Here is a 21,722-nt window from a genome sequence, read left to right as displayed (position 1 = left end):
GCTGAGTTTTCACCTGCTCAATGAGCTGGAAAGTTAACAGGCCGGAGGGTTCGCTCAGTTTCCTCCATATATTTCTTTTCCTTGGGAGAGTGTGATTTCTGTGCATGCTGGACCAGTATGCCCTGGCAGCTTGGGCAGCTCTGTGTATCAGAGCAACAACCAGTGCCTCTGAATTATTTACTCCAACTCACATGAACCCGCATTTCTCTTCCTTTTCTGCCCAGTCACCACGGTGCGTGCTGCTCCACGAGTAAGCTGGAGAGACAGATGACACAGACGATGAAGTCGCACTAGGTGATTATAACAAAATATGACAAGGCACTTATGCAGCTCCATTCAGCAGCATTTCATTTCATTTGAGTTCATTATTGTGTAGCAGAACACCTCTGGAGAGTTTATTTAAAGACGGAGAGGGGAACGGGGCAGGCCAGGTGCAGTGGCAAAAAAGACCAGAGGAAACAGTTAAGACATATTTCTTTCCATATCTCCTGGTGCACTGAGTTTCACATTCTGCCTTCAGAGGGTTTTGATGCTGAAAAAAGCCATGCCTTGGGGAAAGAACAACTGAGGAACTGGTTTTGTGCTACTGACCTGGTAACATAGGCCTTGCTGGACTTAGTCACAATGGGCTGGTGGGATCCAGGACAGCTGGGTTCCCATTTCTAGAGGTCTCCTTTAACTGGTGCGCTCACGCTCTTTTCTAGAAACTTTCTGTAATGACTTCCCACCATTGTTCCATCCATTTTAATTATTAGCAAAGATGATGTTAGGGCAACCAGCTCGAGTATTCCACAAGATAACATATGTGCCCACAGCAGTCCAGGGGTTAAGTACAACACTTGTCAATCCCAGTTTTGCCACCACTGATTAACAAAATAATGTAATGAATATAGCACTGTGCACATCAAGCAAGATCAGCCAGAACCATTAGCAAATAGAGGAAACATCTGGGAGAAGCTAAATAAAGGTTGCAGCTTTGATTTTTTTCATTACAGCTCTTCTGCCTGTTAGGACATGTTAAAAAGTGTGGGTCTGGAGGTGGACCAGACAAGCTCTGGAGCCTAAACATCAAAACCACCAGAGACAGTTCTGGTCTCCATCCCTCATGGTGGCAGAAGGCATAAAGAGCCCCAGCAGCTGTGGCTGCTACATGACACACAAAGACACAAGGGTGCCTCTATCGTGGCACGAGTCGTGGAGACTGCTCCTGGTCACTGCACAAGTTATGGTGCTGGAAAGGTTATACTTTGCAGTGGCCTCCCTGCAGGAAGGATTATCTTCTTTGTGGTCTTTCAGATCAGACAAGTGGAGTTGTCTCTTTGTGTGTCAGCTGTAGGAAGCTGTCCCCTGGCCTGCCATCACTGGTGTACACAGACCCAGCCTGTACCCTCCAAACACAACCAAAATCTGCTCTGAGAGCACAGACTTCAGTCAGGAGCAGACTTACCCTGCAAGGGATGCTGAAGGTTGAAGACTGGTTTGCACAGAAGCACCTTGGCATTTATTGTGTGATCAGCTGCAGCCCGCAAAAGTGGCAATTAATACACTGTGTGCGTAAGCCTTGGCACACAGGAGGAAGGAGGACACAAAAGGTCACCAGCCCTTCATGAAAAATGCCCATTCCTTTCTCTGCACAGTGCTGAACAAATCATAAAACCCTCTCCCATCCTGTCAATGTCATGGTAGGGCGTAAGCAATAGGAGCCCTGGAGAGACAAAGCCATTAATGAGTGAAGTGCCTAACATCCTAGGCCAAAGCTATGATTTGTAGCCACTGAAGTGGACAAAACCAGCTCATCTCTCTACTCTCCACCTCCCCAAAATAAAGCTAAAACAAAGGAGTCAGAGGGGTTGAGAATCAGGGAGAAAAGTGGCTGTTTGGGCTCAATTTTCACTTTGCAATGGAGCTTGCTTGACTTCAGAATCGCGTATCATGTCTTCTCTGTGCCTAGAAAGACCACAGTCACGTCTTCCATACTGATATTCCTAACATGCAAAAACTGAGGGAAAGAAAGGGCTGAGTCAGTTTGAAGAGAGCCTGATGCCCCTGATATGCACCCACATCTCTTCCTGGCAAACCAGGCTGTCTGGAGACTGAATGAGAGTGTGTTCCTCTACCACAGAAGGCCAGTAAGATAAAAATAACCCCCAAAAGCCTACATTCAGCCTGAAAGCACAGTGCTGAGCCAGGGACAATGATAATAGGAAAACACAATAGTTCCTCAGAGCAGTCCTAAAATAATCAATTATAAATGGCAAAGGAGGAGGAGAAGGGAGTGTGGGCTATTTTATCACTATTCTAAAAACACTCAGAGGAAATAAATTTGGATTCACTTGACAGACAGTTCTCGAAAGTCTCAATGTTCTAAATATAATGCTGAATGTCCCTAAACCCAAAACATGTCAGCAAGAGTCCCTTGGCCAGGGTGTTCTTTTTCCCACCTCCCCTGGTTTAGCCTTTGCCCCATGATGGTTATTTGCCTTTCTGGAGAGCTTAATCAGGAACTATTAGAGACAGTGCTCTCTAAGCTGTATAATGTTAAAAGTCCATTAGCTCACCCCAAGCAAGGCTGGCAGGAGGGAGATGATGTACTTGCTGAAGTTGAACAAGCTATTTGCATGCTGAATACTTCTAATCACTGAGCAATGCCAGGAGAATGTGAACATTATTACACTCAGCTGCCCAGTGACCTTTCGAACACGCTCACTTTAATACAAGACAAAGTGGCAAAATGCATCCAGCACTGAACCTGCAAAAAGGGACAGATGGGTGTTTTTTAAGCAATTCTAGGCCCCTTTAAAAAATTTATGAGAAATAATCATTAGCAAAGTCTATCTTCCTTTCCCTCTGCCACAGTCACTTGCATTGTGCATGGCCACTTGTATTATGCATGGGTTAATAAAATACGATACATGTCTGCTTACTTTTGGCCTGACCACAATCAGCTTTATCCAGCAAAATACACATGCTTTGTTTCAAGCATATTTTCAAGTCTCCCAATGGAATTTATTGTGACTGCCACCTTTCAGTGGCTGTTTCAGCCAATTTGTAGCAGACCCAAGCCTGTCTCACAGCCCTCCATGAGGAGACCAAGGAGGGGAGGGGCACAGAGCTCAGGTGTCCAGCCCAGAGCCACCACTGCTGCCAAAACAATGTTGCTCTCCACTGGAACAAGGCAATCAGGGAAAGTCCAAGAATCTAGATCAAAATTAGTGCTATTTGTCACAATGACAACAGAAAAGACAGACCACTAAAAACCAGCTCTTTCAGAGGCTTTTGAGGACTGGCTTCTACTTTGGGCAGTGCATGGTTAAAGTCCTGCTGGTATTTTGCTGCAAAGAGTGACTCTGATGCTCAGTTGTAGTTTTCTGGTTAGAGCACCAACACTTCTCCAGGCTAAAGCATTGGAATATGTGCAGAAACCAATTTATCACAGCCAGACAAGAGTGACTGAGGTTTCACATAACATGCCTGAAGGAGCAGAGACTGCAGGCTTACACAAAGCTCTTGGTCTCTTGTTCCCTTCTGCCTTAAAATGAGTTCTCCCAACACAGCACGGAGTAACCCCCCCACTAGCTGGTGGTTTTGTCACCTCTGCAGCAGTTCAGGTGTCCCTCTGAAGAAGTGACAGCTTTTTCAGCATCTCCCAGAACTTACAATAACTGGAAGTCAAATTAGCTGCTTCTCCCATTGTCCTACTGGCCAGAAACCCTATGGAAAGAGCAAAGGCAAAAGCATGTTCCAAGAGTAGGACCAGAGCCAGGATGCCCAAGGAATACCACACCGAGGAGAAGTGGAGCATCTGAAGGGCACTTTTTCTTCCTCCCCACCATTCAAATGCCTCAAAGCCAGACCCTCTTGGCTGGGACTCCCTCCCTTTTAACCCTGTAGGAGTCAGTAACTCACAGACTCACAAAGGAGACCTCTTACATGCCACCAACCCCTCACAAACTGTCCCAGTCCTTTTGCAACATCACTCAGGACAGGGAGAAGCCAGCAGAAAGGTGGCTAATGGGCAAAAGGAAAAGAAAAAAAGAAATCTTATCTGCCACAGTAGTGGGTGCAGAACTGAAGCTCCCATGGAGATACTGGCTCACAGCACTGTCTTGTCTCGACATCAGCAGGAAGATGCCTACACTGCTAGTTTAAAGCAAATTCCCTCTTATTCCAGTGTTTGTCAGATTGGCCAAGTCTCTAACCCCATGGGGCTGAGTGCTCTAGAATGCTTGTGTGAATGACTTAAGAACTCTCTCATAGGAAAAGCACCATGGTTCCCTTGAAACTTGCAGAGAGAAGTAAAGAGTAAAAGGTCATTGGTATCTAAACCCACTGACTACTTTGAAATCCCACATAGAGACCTCTGCACTTCACAAGTCTGTGCCAGCATATACTCAAAGGCAATAGGGGACAATAGAAGAGGAAGAAAATAGTCTTTTGTGTTCTCAGATATACAGAATACTTGTCAATTCTCTGGGCTGGCAGCCTGCTTCATTAACTATAGTACGTGGAGAGGAGCAAATACCAGACAGATACAAACCTACTGCAGATTAGGATTCTGTCTCCCTGGAAGAGAGATGATCCAGGTAGAAGATACAACATTCTCACAAACCTACCTGGAAAACTGCTTTTCAGTCCAGTAAAAAGTCAAGCCTCCATTCCCCCCCAAAAAAAAAACAACCCAACACACAGAATGCAGGAAGAACAAGTACTTTTCAAAATGTTTTTTAATTAAAACCAAAAAAAGGAGCACACACCAGAGCTTGACATGGGCTAGTCAAACTGCTGGTCAGCAGGATGTTGAACCGGCATGAGGAAGGCTGTGTTTCTGCATATCTCAGGAGCACTGACACAGACAATGGGACTCCTGGGAGAGTACTCTGCCTGCCAGGCTGCTGCTGCTTTGTGCTGAGCAGATTTCTGATGTGGTGATGGGAAACTTCATCCTGCAGCCCAGACTCTTCTTTCAATAAACAGAAGTCCCAGAGACTGGGGAAGAAACCATTTCAACAAATCTGCATTTTCCAAGCATTTCTGGAGAGGATTCCCTGTTGTTTCTCCTGCCTCCCCAGGCAGGTTACACAGGTTTATATGGAGACTCATCTTTGGCAATAGCCACACGGGTAGGACCCGGTTCTGCTTCTGCTGAAGTCAATCCATCTCCTTCCCCAGACCAAACTGCAGCTGCACCAGGGCTCATGATCACGAGCCAGTTGTGCTTTAAGGTTAAATCCTTGTCCACTCCATCAGGCCAGCAACTTCTGAGAGCTTCTTGTAAGTGTGTACCAGTAAATTCAGGTAAATGTGAACATCTTGGCTATAGCAATGGGGTGTAAGTTATTTTCAATTATGCCCAAGAGATGGAGGAGCTAAAGTTTTGTTTTAAGACATGACTTGGGCACTAGATCAGGTATTGAAACCTCCCTGCCATCTAATAAAGCAGTTGCCAAAGCTGTTGGTGTGCTGCTCCACCAGCCTGGTTTCTTTACCAGAAAGGCTGGGCTGAAAAAGTGACACATTTTTCATACACAATTTTTATCAGTTAGAATTTACTAGATATGCACCTCATTTGTCTGTCAAATATTTAAAAAATACTTCAACCTGCTCTAATAATCACATTTTAACACATGCATCAAGTTTGGATCAGAACAGCGTCTCTGGGATAATCAGTAAGCCCAAATTGCTGATTTAAGGCCTAAATATCAGTCACTGGCCAGCCAGCCACAATAAGTCACTCTATCCTTGAACTCTTGGAATTATTTTTGGCTCAGACTAACCCTTGTTACCATACATTTTATCCTACACACAGAAGAAGTGTATGTGTTTTTCAAGGCTACTGTTGCACCACAAGTTTACATACAAACACAACTTTTGCAAACATGAGACCAGAGTAAGATCTCCCATATCCCAGGGTGAGTCAGAAAGTTCTCAGGAGTCCAGGGAATGGTAACTGCCAGAAAGGATCAGGCCTAATACATGCATTAGAGAAGCAAGGTAGCTCCTTTGCTCGAGGTCTGGCTGATTCACTTTGCACATACCACTGCTTTAGCATTACATCCTTATCTAATGGTAAACCTGTTTCAACAACATGCAATACATATTAATGCAATATGCACTGCAACACACAATACGCATCCAAAGAAATATGCCAATGCAAAACTCTGACTGCTCACACATAGCCGGGCTAACAAGGAAGAGTCTTTTACAAAAGACAATCAAGAAATCACCTGAAACCATGAGACCTGAGGGGTCTCAAGCAATCAGCAATATTGAGACCTAATAACAGATGCTAATTCATGAAAGAAACACAAACAGTGGGACTGAGGTAATGGCAGAGATTTCATTAGTGCAATTACATTTAAAATGGTATGTTCTTTAATAGAATTTAAATAAGGCTTTGAATAATTACACACACTAAAACTAACATTCCATAACCTTATTCCGCATGGAAAAGCAGCAGAAACAACCCTCTGGACTGTACAAGGTCCAATTAATGAACAATTACATTCAAAAAGTAGATCAAAACAGAAACAACTCTTTCCCCAAAAAGCTGCATCATCATCTTTAAAGTCAGCTCTCTCCCCTAGTATCAGAAATGTGAAGAACAGATGAACTGGGGTTCAGCCCAGTAGATTTGGCCTTGCCAAATTACCAGTAGTGCTTTCCAACCCAGCCTCTCCTCATTTCTTTAGGGTGATGGAAGCTCATGGAAAAAGAAGTGAATTTCTGAAGCAACGGAAGGTGAGTTGTCCTTTCTCCAGGCCCAACAATGTACATGAATTATGGAAGCTTGGAAAAAACCCCTACATTACATTACACTGTGGCTTGTGTTTATGATGCATGTCCTCCTTTAGAAACTACTCACAGACAATGGGGCAGGGTAGGTGAAAAAAATCAAAGCAGCATATGAAATAGTAATATACTGTTTCAAAATCTGCACTGTCCTGCAGAACCAGGATTTATAATTTATTCAGATTGTTCTCAATCGATCAAATCTACGTTGGATATGTAAAAACCAAGAGACTAAGTCATCAAGGAAAATCAAATGAAAAAACCTGCACACTGCAAGAGTTTTTAAAAACAAAACAAATAAAAATCCCAAGAAACATTGACGAAAGCTCAGAAAAATTTATCGTCAATTCTGAAGTGGGGCCTTGTGACATCATCTGGATTAATGAAGACAGAGATGGACTTCCCAGGGTTCTCAGTCACTAGCTGTTGCAACTTTTTGGCTAATCGGTCATCAGGCTGGTTGGGGTCCCCTCCATCTGACTGTGGGGAGGGGATGCTGGTGGTGCTGCCCCGCCGCTGGAGCTCCAGGGTGAGCCTGTTGGCTGCTTTGACGTGTTCGATGGCAGTTCGGAGGTGCTCGGCAGGGTCGGAGCGCACCGAGGACAGCTTCCGCGCGTGGAGCATGACGGTGTCTTCGGAGAGGTGCTCCAGCATATTGCACTGCGGGATGAAGTAGTTAGGGCACATCTTGTTGACCAAGCAGTGCTGGAGATCATCAATGAGACCCAGGAGGAAATGGGCTGCATAATCCTCCTGGGCCAGGTAGCTGGCTGGCAGCCTGTCACAAGCCCACAGCATCATGCTCCGCAGGTGATATGGACTAATGGCTTTGGGGCGGGACAGCAGTTTGATGATGATGGCTTTGCAGGCCTGGTAGGCTTGCATGAGGCTGCTGGAGATGCACTTTTTCAGCTGCACTTCACTCCTGGCAAATGACAGCCTCCATTCATTGTCCTTCTTCCCCTTGTAGGAACATGCAGGCACTAAGTAAAACCCACTTATGACTTCCTCCTCTGTGATCTTCCCATCCCAGAAGTGGTTCTCCATCAGCCAGCTCTGTGCCACAGCTGGCCAGCCTTTGAAGGACACCACAGGGACAATGTCATACAGCATGCGGCTGCTGCCCACTCCCAAAATGATGGATATGATAGTCCCGTTCTTTTCTACCTTCTCCACCTTTGGCATCCCTCGTTGGGGCTTCTTCTGGATCTCAGAGAGGACAACGCTAATGGATTCATAGAACCAGTCTGCAACTTTTGTTGGGGAGAAGAAGTAATTAGTAGCTCCATTGATATGGTCCACGATTGTGCAGCAGTCCTTCCATTTGCTGATGGTTCCTTCATCGAACAGGCGCAGGCTCAGCCAGGAGTGGCACAGGGCCGAGTGGCGCATGTCCAGCGTGACTGGTTGGTTGCGGTCATGCAGCTTCAGCGCAGGCACCAGCAGGGTGAAGTCCATGTCATAGTCTGTGCCCCGGGCATAAACATTCAGCTCATCAAGGTCAATGTCCACCACACCTTCCCGCACGCCTCCTGACAGCAGCAGATACTCGTTGGCTACAGGCAGCTTCTGGTCAAGTTTCTGAACCATGCCTGAAAAAGACAGAAAGAGAAGTCCTTTCATAAAAGGCAAAAAATTTCAGGATTCAGGACTTAACCAGGATTAAAATCCATTCCATATCAAGCAGGAAAAAAAAGCAACCAGAGGTATCTATCACTTTTGGTGTGGCAAAAATATGCATCAGGCCCAGCACTCAGACAACCTTTGATCTCACCTGACTCAGGGCATAGCCTTCCCTGGCATTCCTGGGAATGTATGAAGGCCATCCTAAACATCACACTGCGAGCAATGGAAAAAAACAGAAGCCTCTGGTGAGACACAGCAAAGCTACTTCCAGGACTAAATTTAGCTTTTTAAACACCTTCTAAACCAGTGTTTCACCATATTGACATTCATTTCCATGGTATCCAAATGTTTCACCAACACTCCAGAGAAAAGAGAATATTAATTGACTCACTATTCTTACTTTCTCTCTGGTATAGATAAAAGCTGGACCAGCATCAGGGAGTTGGTTTGTACATGAGTGAATGAATAGGTACAAATGTTAGTTCAAGCAAGTCTAATATTACAATCTGCTTTACATTTACTGATGAACAAGGCAACGTGAACAAAGGAAATGCATCCTTCTCTTATGGGTGAATGGAGCAGGTTAAAAGATCAGGCAATTAGAGAAGCCAGCTCTGAAATTGGTTCTTCAAGCTGCAATGACATAAAATATCTGATCAGCTCCCCGGAACACAGACATGAAGACAGATTTTTATTTTCAGCACCAAAACCAGACACTTCCCTTCACCCTGCAATGCCTGTACCAGTTGCACAAAGCCAGCTTTTCACTGGGTATTCTATATATACACCACACTATACTGTGTCCATTGAACACGAGCAGCAGACTGAGAAGAGACACTACACAGGAGCTGAGATATTAGCACCTCATTCAGTGTTCAAATTAGGCTTAAAATTGAGCTCTGCACTTCAACTGCTCTGTAGTCTGCTCCTGCTTTCTGGGCTGTTTCACTGCTGGCGTTTCTCTTGTGGTTCAACGCTTTTGGTTGCTTCCCAGCCTCAATTCAGCCACCACACCTCAGCCATGAGGGAACAAAGGCCAGTGGCTCTGAATGGAGATGCTGAAGCTGTTATAAGCACTGCAAAAGGTATAGATAGATACTTATTCCTTACAAGCACAAATGCACTAGTTTCTGCTGGCATGCATTACTGACTCCAGCTTCTGAAAGGTGATATGGTTTGTTTATATCAAGAATGGTCAAATGGACAACTTCCACTAAAAGGAAGCCAGTCTTAGAGAGACAGCAGTGGGAATAACTAGCCAGAGGCATAACAGAGTGAGCCAGAAAGCTGCCAGTCACTCTGTCAGCCCAGAAATCACAGGCAGACACATTAGGAATGTTTTTTACTGAGACACAAATGATCAGCACTACAGTCTGAGCACCCATTCTGTCATAGTCCCAGTGACTGCAGAGAGTTTCCTGTGGTAAAGCATCCCTGTAGGATCACAGACACTGTCTGTACTGAGTGGGTCATCCTAGCAGAGAGGAGCAGCAGCATCCCAAGGCACTGATGGCTGCACTAGGCTGAGTAGCAGAGAGACTCACCTGTTCTTTCCTGCATGCTAGGATAGCAACAAGGAAATGCTATCTGTATACATATAGGTAAGCCATGACCAGAGCAAAATCTAAAGCTCTGTGGACACTCGTTCCTTGGAAAAGCCAAGGAGACTATAGGAAGAGACCTCTGTGTGAAGCAGAACACATCTTGGGACAATAGTCAGTGTAACTGAAACCCTGCCATGTGAAATTCCTTGTTAAATACACTTTACCTGTTTCATTCCTTCCAAGAGCACTGGACCCAGTCCATTTTGCTGCACTGAGCTGGGATGATTTTCCTGCCAGCCAGGCAAGGACATAACCCCTTCCATTTCATGCAGCTCCAGGGGCTGCAATAGAAGGAAATAGCTCTCAAGGAGTGCTAAGAAACTCTTCCTGCTAAATCCTGAGTTAATCCCATTCTGCGATCTTGCCACACGTTGCCCTGTTCATCCTCAAAGGGTAATAACTAAGAAAAGCTTCTGTCAACCTCAAAAACATTTTCTGAGGCTTAGATACACAGTGAGCTATGTTACCCTGATCTGTGGAACGGCAAAGTCTTGCACAGGCTTCTCTATCCCAGAGGCCAAATAAGTAGCAGTCACTCCTTTGCTGTACCCAGAAGGGGTTTTCTAATGGGTACCTAAATTGACGTGACTTCTGCAGACAGTACTGACACACTGCCTCTGAATCCTCTCCTTGAACCAGTGCAAGCAGCCTCAGTGCTTTACACCTCTGTTGTAAGTTACGAGTCCAATACCCATGAAGTAGAGTCTGGATCAATCACATCATAGGGACAGGGAGCAATTCTTTCTTTTTCCCCAAAGATTAAAGTAGTACTGGCCCTAACTCTGGGGCAGCACAGCTACTCACGATATGAAGGGTTCTGATGGCCCATCCTGCCTCTACACTCACACAAAATTTCCCACTCAGAACTGTGATCTGCAGATGTTCCTGAGATAGGCACACAGAATGTAACTATCCTACAGAAGAAAATGCTTGAACCTACAGGATTCAATAAAGGATGCATTTTTCTAAGTGTTTTAAAACTTGAAGGATGAAAAATGCTCTGCGGCGTGCCCTTTGCACCAAACTTCTATCCCAGAGCCTTTGACTAAAAAGGAAAATCACGATTTTTCTAAAAGGTAGAGGTTCTCCACTATGGAATCTGCTGTTGGATGAGTTGCTCTCCTTCTCCTGAAGAGATTCTTTGTCCTTAAGTGGGAGTAACAGACTTGATAGTCTAACCCCATTCAACCAACAGCAAGTGGGACTCAAGCCCTGCCTTCTGTACACCGTCAATGAGTCATTTGATTTTCCCTCTCCAGAGCTCTAGAGTGACCAGCAGACAGGAAATATTGAAAAATAGTAAGGAAATGGTTACAGGAAATGATCTAATATATCATCAATATCTCTCTACCTGGCTGGCTGCAGTTTAAATTCAAACCCTTGAGCTCTGCTTGGCACAGAATTTCCCCTTCAAGTCCTAAACCAGCAACATCTGCAGCTCTGCCACAGAACAAGAGAAGGAATTTTTGCTAACGATCACAGCAGCATTGCTGATCCAACTGAAGTGGTGGAGCAGGGAGTTGAGATAAGGTCCCCTTGAGGAAAGTATATTTAGAATAGGCATAGAGCGTTCTATAAATAGTTTAGCTAGCCAAATTCAGGATTACCTAAGGCTTTAGGGGTTTGCAGTCTCTTCAAACTGCCCCCCTTACTCATAAATCTATTTAACATGTGAAGGGATTTCAAGGAATCCCGTCAGCCAACACTGTGTGGCACACACTACCCTGTCACAAAGCTTTCATCCCAAGTTTCTACAGCCCATGAATGTACAACAGAAGTAGGCATTCCAGTTCAGCAAGCATGTAAGTGCAAATACAAAGAAGAAAAACACCAAGACTGGTACTCAACCCAAGTACTTAATAGAACCAGTGGGCTATTTGAGCTCTGTTCATCTCAGTCCCAGGAACACCTGGGAGGAGGAGGCAATAGGGGTTACAGAAAACCTAATGAAATTTATAGAAGCCCTGTGGAGTTGTCTGTAAAGACCGAACCAGAATTTGTAGGGTCAAACACACAAAAAAATTATTTTAGCTGTAGGACCAGCTCTCGTGGCATCAAAGAGGGTTCACTGATACTTAAGAAGCCTCTTGCTGTTACTGGGCAAACCACATAATTTGCAGTAGTACTTTGTGTGACACTGAAAAGGTTATTTGGCAAAGCTAAGTGAGAGATTGGTGTACAGTTACCACTTCTTTCTAAAGCACCTTAAAGGAGTTCTGTTTTCCTAGACATGTAACTAGTTTAAGATCTTCCCAAGCTATTAAATTTGGCATCCTAACAGGTAAGTATGCTTGCAAGCATGAGAAAGGCAAGAATGTGAGAATCAGGAGCACCACCTGTAGGCCAGGCTTGCTGGTTGGTTTACTAAACACGAATTCATACTAACACAGGTGAGCAAGTGAGTTCTACCAACAGAACTTCATTCCTTTGTTGTTTCTTCAGTGTCAAGAAAAAAGGATTTATTTCTACTTCAAGCACTAAGACACAAAGAGAATAAAAACAGAGAAAAGAGATTTTACTTTATATAACAACTACATTTGGGACACATCCTTGAATGAACTGTGACTCTGATGCAGATGACCAGAGACTATTCTTTCCATTAAAAAAAATGAAAAAAAGGCAACACAAAGATGCTCTCCACCCATTACAGAATTTCAGATGAACTGATTTCATGACCATTGTAGTATGTGCTGGGATCCGCTGCTGTTTCATGACTAGCTTTGTGTAAATAAGGAGGAACACAAAGATTTGTCTTTGAAGAAACTGATCACAAGAAAAATATGACATAGAAACTTATTTCTAACATAAGTATTTCCTAATTTTGGGTTCCTTCTTGAAGCCTTTCTTCCTGATGCCTTAGATGTGCAACCATTGCCACCAAAAGAAAACACAGGAAAAACAAGATGCTGTTCTGTTAGTCTAACTTGGTCTCATCAAACTGAATGGGGTGATGTTCAGGGCAGTCACTGAATTCAGAGAGACTTCTGCTGCATGGGAACTAGAGAGAGGTCAAAGGAGCAATGGGTGCTCAGAAAGGTTCCACAAAGGAGAATCGGCAGAACCTTGCACACAGAAGAAGCCTTTCACAGGAATTCTTCCGGGAGCCAAGCCAGACCCAGGCACTAACTGGTGTATGCCCCCCTCGAGTTCCCTGGCAGTCTAGGGAAAAGATATATAGAAGGGATCTTCCTTGTATTTGTTATCTGTTATACAGGGAAAGCTAAGGATCATTCATACATCCACTGCTTCCCTCTTTTCTACTGCTTAATCCTTCCATAGGAGCCAGCATAGTCAGGACCAGTCATACTCTTGATTTTTCCTCTCAGGTTCATCCTATTTGATGCATAACCTTGAAAATGCCTTTTTTCTACATGAAAACATTACCATCCTTTAAGTCCCAAGACCTAAGGAAGTCTGACCTCCTGGATGATCAGAAAGTGGCTGGAATTGCTCAGACAGCAATAACCACACAATGGATGCTATTAGCAGACAACTAATTTGTAAGCTCAGGATGTCTCATGCTGGCCGGGCAATTCTTACCCTTGACTGCTATAAGAAATACACGAAACCCCAGGCTAGTCAAAAATACAAAGATCTTTTATCATTTTTTGTAAAGACACTAGACAGGGACTGTGAGGTTCCTTGACAATTCTGCTGCAAACAGCAGATCCTGCAGTATAGGAATGCTGCTCAAAGGAAAGATTTCTGCAGAGGTCTCCCAGCTATGCCTGAGCAATGTGTGTTGAATTTCAGAGGCTTCTTTAAGACAGGATGGGAGGCCGCTCTGATGCATCTGGACTGCACAGATTCTTCTGTTTCCCTTGGTAATTGCAAATCTATTTATGAGCAGCACAAGTTTTTGTTACGCAGGGAACTGGAAGAGTCAGCTCTTTAGAGGAGTCTTTAGTTACAAAGCACATTTTGAGAGGACTGTTGGCGGAAGCAGGCAGCGGGTGGGAGAAGAGTGGGGAGACTGAACCATGTGATACCAGTTTAGTCAAATATGGGATGTGAGCGAAGGAAGCTGCTCCTTGCAGACTGATACACCAGTGTCCTACTGATTCTACTCCTTTTAGAAATCTTGTGACATGGTGACAGAACACACTGCAGGGAGACAGCACCCCCTCGTAAAAGAAATCAGCTTCTTTCTCCAAAGTCTTCTTTAAAAACAATCTTAAAAGTAGTGTCCCAGTTTTTTTCCAGTTTTCATGTGTCCTGGTGGAAGCCACCCACCTCGCTGAAATCCTGTTTGGCAATGGAAAGGGGTGTTTCATGGTGCAAGCAGGGGAAAAAAAAAAAAAAGGAAAGAAAGAAAGAACCCAGATTCAAAGGGTGAGCCTGTACAGTGAAGACTGGTGCTGTCACAAACACCTACATCCACTCTGGCACCAAGACCAGCAGCAGTGTTCCTGTAGTGACCTGCTTGGCTAAACCAGTCCGGTCTCAGAGACCACAACAGCAGGACCAGATTGTTGCCAGAGCTGGAACCAGCATGTTCAGAGGGAGCCCCTGCACTGCTGTGCACCTCTGCTCTGGGCAGGAAGAGTTTGAGAGTCAGTTCCAAACTGATGCTGGGTTTCCAGCCTGCAAGTCTGCTTACCCAAGAGTCTTATCTCCAGAGTCATATTAGCCAAACTAAGATAGGAATGATGAAAGCTGAAAGCGTACATGGAATATGAAGTGCAAGTCAAAGAGGTGCTCTAGGGTCTGAAAAATGTGGGTGATGAGGTCTGAGAGCAGCTGACAGGCAGAACAGAAGGAAGAGGGGACAGAGAGGATAGTTATAAGAACAACTTGCTGCTACACCCCAGTTAACACTGCACACTGTGTCCATACAGTGTCCATATTTTCAAATGTGCATAAGACATAAAATTTCCTTTGGAAATGGCAGAAGATGCCATCTATCCTGGAACGGCAATCCCAGAGAAAAAAAAAATGCCAGGGGACAGATTGTTTTAATAGTTCCACCCTCTGGGACTGAGAGTGCACATTTGGCAAGGGCTACACAGGGTCTAGATGGGCCATTTCTGCTCACACCCCTACAGAGCACTGCTAAGTATTCAGCAAGATGTTTCACTGGGGGAGACTCACCAGGACTCCTCTCTTGGATCTGCTTACAAGGTAACAGCAGTGGGCACAAACCAGGTTGAGCATCTTGAGTGCAAACATGCAGCTTGCAGGAGAGGCTGTTCTGCTCTTGTTTTTCCTAGTCCCTTCACTGTTAGTGAGATCTTTACAGGAGCACAACAACCTCAGTGTGGTACATAACATGTCCATCTACTGTAGCATCCTGGCTCAGGCAATTGCTGCTGAGTGCTTTCAGGGGAAGAGCATTAAGAGCGAGGAAAGTGCAGCATAATAACTTTCCCTCTGCAATCGTCAAGCATTCTCTGTCTTTGCTATTTCCCAAACCAGAGGTAGTATTTGCAGCTTTGTCTTTAATAACACCGTCAGACTTATCTGCTTGGAATGCCTCTCACTGCTTTGTAAACCAGTTACATTTTTGCTATAGTCAGTGCCTGGCAGCACCGTGCTTCACAAAGCACATGAGTCAAAAGAATTTCCTTTTGCTGGCTTGCTAGGAAATAAATTCACCTAACCATGGCACCTTCCAGAGATCACTGAAGATCTCACACAGCTTCATCAGTCATCTTTTTTCCATGTTGAAAAGGTCAACTTACTTAAACTTTGTTTAGCCAACTGTCCTGATCTGCAATTGTGTGGGCCCTGGTATTGCTACACTCTTAAGTGAAATGAGATGGTCAACTCTGCATGACACATGGAAAGGTGACTTCTGGGTGAGTGCCTTCACGGTCCTCTGGGAAATACCTCAGCAGTCTTGCTTGATAAATTAGCCTCACTCCACTGCAGGTTTGCCCAATGTAATGGAGTCCTCCTCCCCAAAACTCAATTTCACCTTCAGGATGTTCCCCTTGCAAAAGCCAACACCAATCCCATCACTTTACAAGAGGTGTTGCTGACACTGGAAAAGAACTGTGGAAGTAGGACAGGGTAAGGTTTTGGAGACTGCACAGGAGAACAAGGTCCCCAGAACAAAGTCCCCTCAGTTAAGCTCTCATCCCAATCTGACGAGTCAGCACCAGGTGCCTCTCACAGAAAACACGTGGCAGCTCTCCACTGATGAGCAAAGCCATTCCCTTCCAGACCTGGGAACACATTCTCCTCTCATTCCAGTCAGCCACAGGGGCATGAGTAGATATCAGGCAGAACTTGACTCCAAGGCTATAAAAGCACTTTGGGCTCCTCCGGGATCGTTTTGTGTTCTCAGTTACTGTCTGGTATCTTTTGCCCATCCTGAAAGGGTTAAATTGCTACACCACTTTATGTTCTGGTGCCAGTTTGCTGTGCACAGAGGAATGTCACCACACCCTCACATCCTCTAAATAACATAAAAGCCTCCACTGTAAATGCACTTTGAGCTGTTCTACCAAGCCTCCTGCTTACAGTAATCCAACACACCAGAAATTCCCTCCCCAGCTGCTAAATTACCAGCTTGCTTTTTGTCCCTTTAGAAGTTGTTTTCTACAAAGGTAAATCACAGCCAAGAGCAAATCACAGCACTATTCCTTATGAACTGGGCCACAGCTAACACTGCCCATCCTCAAGGCCTGCCTGTTCTGTAATAACAGCTCTACCTTGCTGCAGAGCAGCAGGAGATTGGTCCTTGACTCAACAATTCTTCACTAAATCATCCAGAAAAATTAAACTTACATGTGGAGTACACATGGTGACTAACAGCCACCAGGGAGCTGATGAATAACCACAGCTGTAATTCATGTCCTTGATTTTCCCTTAAAATCCACCAAACTTGGCTCCTGGGGTCAATGACATGATCAGAATGGCATCCCTTTCAATTGCTTTCATTCTCTTCATCTACCAATGACTAAATCTATTTAGGTTTATACAATGGGACATGTCAGAAAAAGAAGGAATGAAAGATGATTCCAGGAAACTAGCCAAGCACCAAAAGAGGGCTGGAAATCCTGAGTTCTGAGTACAGAAGGAAAGCAGGTATCTTCAGAAGCTTTTCTGAGGCATTTAGTGGAGAAAATTACATGAACTGAATCTTCTCTCCAGGCTTTAGAATTCACTGGACTCCATCCATACAGACCTAATCTGGACCCTTTGACAACTCCTGTATCCAAACACTGGGAGAAGCCAAGACAGATAGGCCAAATACAGCTGAGACAACCAATGCCAGAAGCACAATATAATTTTTCTCTTGCACGTGAGCATGGATTGGACTAGCAAGATGAGGCAGGGAAAGCAGATCTTTGTCAGAGACTGCTGGAATCAAAAAGGCTTAAACAATACAGTTGTGTCTGAGATCATGAAGTTAAGAGCAAGCTTTCCTGCTGTACTAGCCAACTTCCCACTCACCACTGAGAACATGGCCAAAGTCACGTGGAGCTGGATCAAGTCACCTATAGGAGATGCTTTTGCTAAAATGTATATATGTCCATATGTACAGCATCAGCTGTACAAAAACTGCTGGTTGGCTTTGACATTCATGCAAAATTCTTCTTCATCCATATCACCAAGAGAAGTTGACAAAGGCCAAATTTGTTGTTAGCAGAAAACAGAGCAACTCTCCTGAGATGAATGAAAATTTCAAGAGCATTTCTCCTTGCTTTCCATGGGAGACAGGCAGAGGAAAACCTAAGCCCTCCGAACTTGCCTGTCCATGTCCCATTGCTCCTACCATCCTGCCCCAGCTTCATCTTGCAGAGGTCCTATTTGACAGCACACAAAAGCCAGCAGAAGTTTCTAACCAAAATCTCAGATTCTACAGCCATTTTTTTGCAGCTGAGCACTGTCATCTGTCAAAGAGCACAGCAGGAAGCACTGTGTGGATTCAATCTCCATCGAGCGCCAAGCCCACAGCCCCAGCAGCTGTCAAGGATCTCTTATCCCTGCAGCACAGGCAGAGGCCAGGAAACATGGAACTGAATAATTAGAGTGAAAGAGAAAGGAAAGAGCAACTACTGCTACAGCAGGGTAGAACCTGGACCACTTTGTGTGAAGGTACGCAGTAAAATGCCACTGTCACTTTGGCACAGGACAGCAAAGGTGAAATGCAGTCACCTTAAGAAAGCAACAGTAAGAAGTCACATTGCCAGGTGGCCCTGAAAGATTCAGGTGTTGCATCTTCCCTCCTTCCAGTGTAAGGTGTGAATTGGCTGGTGGGAAGGAGGAGCTGGTGGAGCCGGCAGTGCTCACTGGCCAATGCCCTGGAAGCATTTGCAGTGAGATGAGGGCTGTGTTTTTGGAGCAGTTCTCTGTTACCAGGAACAGGGCTTGAAATGCCCTTTGCACAGAACTCCCATCCCACTTTACCCACTCTGCTCATTCAGGAGAAATTCCAAGAGAACAACCACATCTGTTGCAAAGCCTTTTTGTGCTTACCTGGAATGAAATAAAGCCTCACACACACATTTATTTAAAGAAAGGCCTGGTGATCTCTCAGCTCATCAGGATGAAAGCTACATTGCAAGGTGAAGGAGAGAGGAGAAAGCAAAATTGTTGCTGATCAAATATAAAATTTGCAAAGTATGTTCCAGGAAGAAGTCCCCACCAACAGCCTATCCCAAAGTAATGTCTAATCTAAAAATCTAGTGGAAAATGGCATAAGCAAGAGTTGGGTCCAGCAACTGTCAGAAACTTATGCAAAGACCTCACAAAGTAGGATCTCAAGATCTTCTTGCAACGGAAAGCTGATGACACTCAAACCTCATTCTTCAAATCTCATATCCTATCAGGGGTGCTTCACCTTCCTGACTCTGAAAGCTCAGGTAAGCAGAATCCCATCCACCAATCCCCTAGTGTCTTAGGAAGCAGTGTCCCCAGCCCAAACATACATGAAAAGACAGGCCATGAAATCATAACAATGTCTTCCTGGTTTCATTTTCTCCAGCCATTTTTGCAAGGACAGAGGAAAGGCAACTACTGCTCAAAATTCAGTAGAAGTAGAATTCAATAGAATAGAAAATTCAGTTAGCTGACTTAGCTTTACCCTGAAAATGTGAGAACTAGAAATGCTTTGTTTACACTCTATTTAACAGAGAACCTCATATCACTCCAGTAATATGCCTTAAGGAAAACCACAGTATACTGGTAGAATTTCCCTACCTGCATTTGAAGTTTCTTTCAAAAATTAAACTACCTTCTTTATTGTCTTACACAGTAAGATTTTTAATCCTATAAATTAAAAAAAACCTGGATTTTTAATCCTATAAATTCCCTGTACAACTATGAAAAATGCTAAGAAGCTTTGTTCACAAATGACGATAAAGAAATTATTCTTAGAAGAGGCAGGTACATGGAGAATACAGATCCTTCAAATGGATTCAGTATTTAGAAATCTCAGCTCTATTTTACAGATGTTGCTGTGAAAACACTCTGTAAAATTTCCCTGTGAATATTCAGCTCCTGCAAAGCTTGCTATCTCTTGCATGAAAACACTTTCCAGCACAACAGAGATGGATATTGTTTGAATACAGTCCTGCTACACAGAAAGTAACAAATAACAAAGTGCTTGCTGGTTTTCCACTAACAGCTGGTCCCCACACTGTGATTAACAGACAAAGAAAGAAGATTACAGACCTCCTAAATTTGCTACCACAGTCTTCAGAATTAACTGCATGAGGTAGAAGCAGGAATATGAGGGTGTGAGCTGGTCCTGTAACAAGGATGCTTGTCCCTGAAGTCAGACAAAGCTGATGTACAGCTCACAACCAGCAGAAATGTGAGCACAATCCTACTTGTTTGTTCCTGGCTGTACTTTAGGAAGGGGCTGGCAGAGACAGAAAAATACTGGTTTGTAGCTGAAGCCAATCAGCACCAAAGCACAGATCGTCCACTGAGCTGCACTGCTGCTCTGGCTGGTATTGTTCTACTTGTGCCCAGGTAGACCTGCCTTGGATGACAGGCTGAGCCCAGATCTGAGGCCCCTGAGCTTCTCTGCTCTCCTTGGTTCAGACACAGCCCACAGGGAGGAGTGTAAAAAGACCTTTCAGATTTCCTTCCCCACTTGATGGGGTTTGGGGCACTTCCTAGTTAAGCTCAGGTATCAGGCAGCTCTTATCCACAGGCAGAGCCCAGAGGAGGGCAAAAGTACGTCAGTTCCCAAACAGTCACTGGCATTCTCTGCCTATAGATAGGGGCACCACTAGGAGGACCCTGCAAAATAGAATTTGTTAAAACACAACACCCTGCCCCAAATTATATTCTGTGTACTCAGAAATTAAGCCGGAAATATTCCAATGAACTTCGTGGTTGAGGAAGAAGCAGCCCTTTACTCCTTCCCAGAGAGATGGCTTATGAAATCACAATGCTGCTAAAACATCTATTTGCTTTCCCAAGCTGAGGACATTCTACTTTGCTGCTGGTTCTTTAGATCACCATATTGACCTTTAAATCTTACTTCAAACTTTACTGCCGCCTTAACGAGAAGGCAGGAAACATTCCGCCGTGCTGTGGGTATGTTCATTGTCCTTCCGTGTAAAAGGTCCGGGGAAGCCGTGCCAGCTCCAGCAGCAGCGGTGCGTGCGGTGCTCTGTGCCGGCAGCAGATGGCAGGAGCGCACCGGCGTGCGCGGAGCCAGCGCCGCATCCGGCGGGACACGCCGGGAATGCTCTGCCGCCGCACCGGGACAAGGCACGCAGACACACACACCAACATCCCTCCCCACCACCTGACAGGGCTTACAGTGGAGAGCAAGCCAGCTCTGACACAATTAGAGCTTCGGGACCAGCGCCAGGCTACCAAACCGCATTCGCTCCATCATTTTCACCGGGTGTACGCCAGGAGTCCTCTGGTAGCAAACAATGTACGGGGTTGGGAGCGAGATGCACCTTTAAGAGGTTACGCCAGAAGATAGACACCAAACCTGTCTACAAATCCTATTTAATGCCAGATTTTCAGCCTGTGATGATTGAAGGGAAAGGCCAGCATTTTTGTCTAAGCCATCTGTACACAGCTCCTTTTGTGTCGTTTCTCTTTGAGTATTTATGCCACTTTGCACAGCAGCACAACTGAGTGAGCACCACGGCTTCAAAGGAGAACAACTGCTGTTTATAGAAGCACTGTCAAGAATTTATTGCTAATGCATTTTGATAAGTTATGAAAAGAGAATGAATCATTGCAGGTAAATTTAGTTCAAAAATCAGATTTTCTATTTCTTCATCGAAAACCAAGTAAGCTCTCAGCAAGCACAGAACTGCCACAGGAGCAGTTCTTGTGTTCAATGGCAGCAGGTACTTCAGTTTAAGGACAGAGCCCTCCAGAGAGTTGGATTAAAGGTGAAATCAAAATCTAACTAATCCGTTTCCCTTATTTATTTTCCTCAGAACAGAGTGAATACAATAAAAGTACTCTAGGAGCAATCAAAATTAAATGCAAAGGGGATCATCTAGGAATGCAAATACATCCATGTGTATTTGAAGAGCAGGGCTGGGATTTTGTAACTGTTTCAGGGCAATAAACAGAGTCTATCTGGAAATGAGGGAGGAGCAGAAAGCATTAAGAAAAAAACCAACAAAAACTGTTATTGTGAAGTCCTATTTGCCTGTTTTAATCCAGTTTATAAAATTTCTGAACTAAATAAATTTCAAATGCGCCTAAATAGCAGAGACAAAGGAAGCTAAAACTAGCTTCTTAGTTAATGGAATTATATTCCTGTTT

At 44.5% G+C, this 21,722-nt stretch overlaps 1 protein-coding gene across 2 annotated transcripts in view; it reads right to left on the bottom strand.

Moving 5' to 3' along the window:
- Positions 1-4,706: 4,706 nt before the first annotated feature.
- The window catches only part of MB21D2 (Mab-21 domain containing 2), a 59,308-nt gene continuing 42,292 nt past the window's right edge, over positions 4,707-21,722 (bottom strand). For both annotated transcript variants that reach the window (XM_032119810.1, XM_032119811.1), the window contains one exon: positions 4,707-8,381. In XM_032119810.1, the coding sequence (XP_031975701.1) occupies positions 7,117-8,381 (1,265 nt within the window). In that variant the 3' untranslated portion in view covers positions 4,707-7,116. The remainder of the gene's footprint in view (positions 8,382-21,722) is intronic.

The sequence above is a fragment of the Corvus moneduloides genome, chromosome 10 (genome assembly GCF_009650955.1).
Source record: "Corvus moneduloides isolate bCorMon1 chromosome 10, bCorMon1.pri, whole genome shotgun sequence".
NCBI lineage: Eukaryota > Metazoa > Chordata > Aves > Passeriformes > Corvidae > Corvus > Corvus moneduloides.
The sequence above is the reverse complement of the archived record's forward strand: the minus strand, read 5'-3'. Positions and strand labels throughout refer to the sequence as shown.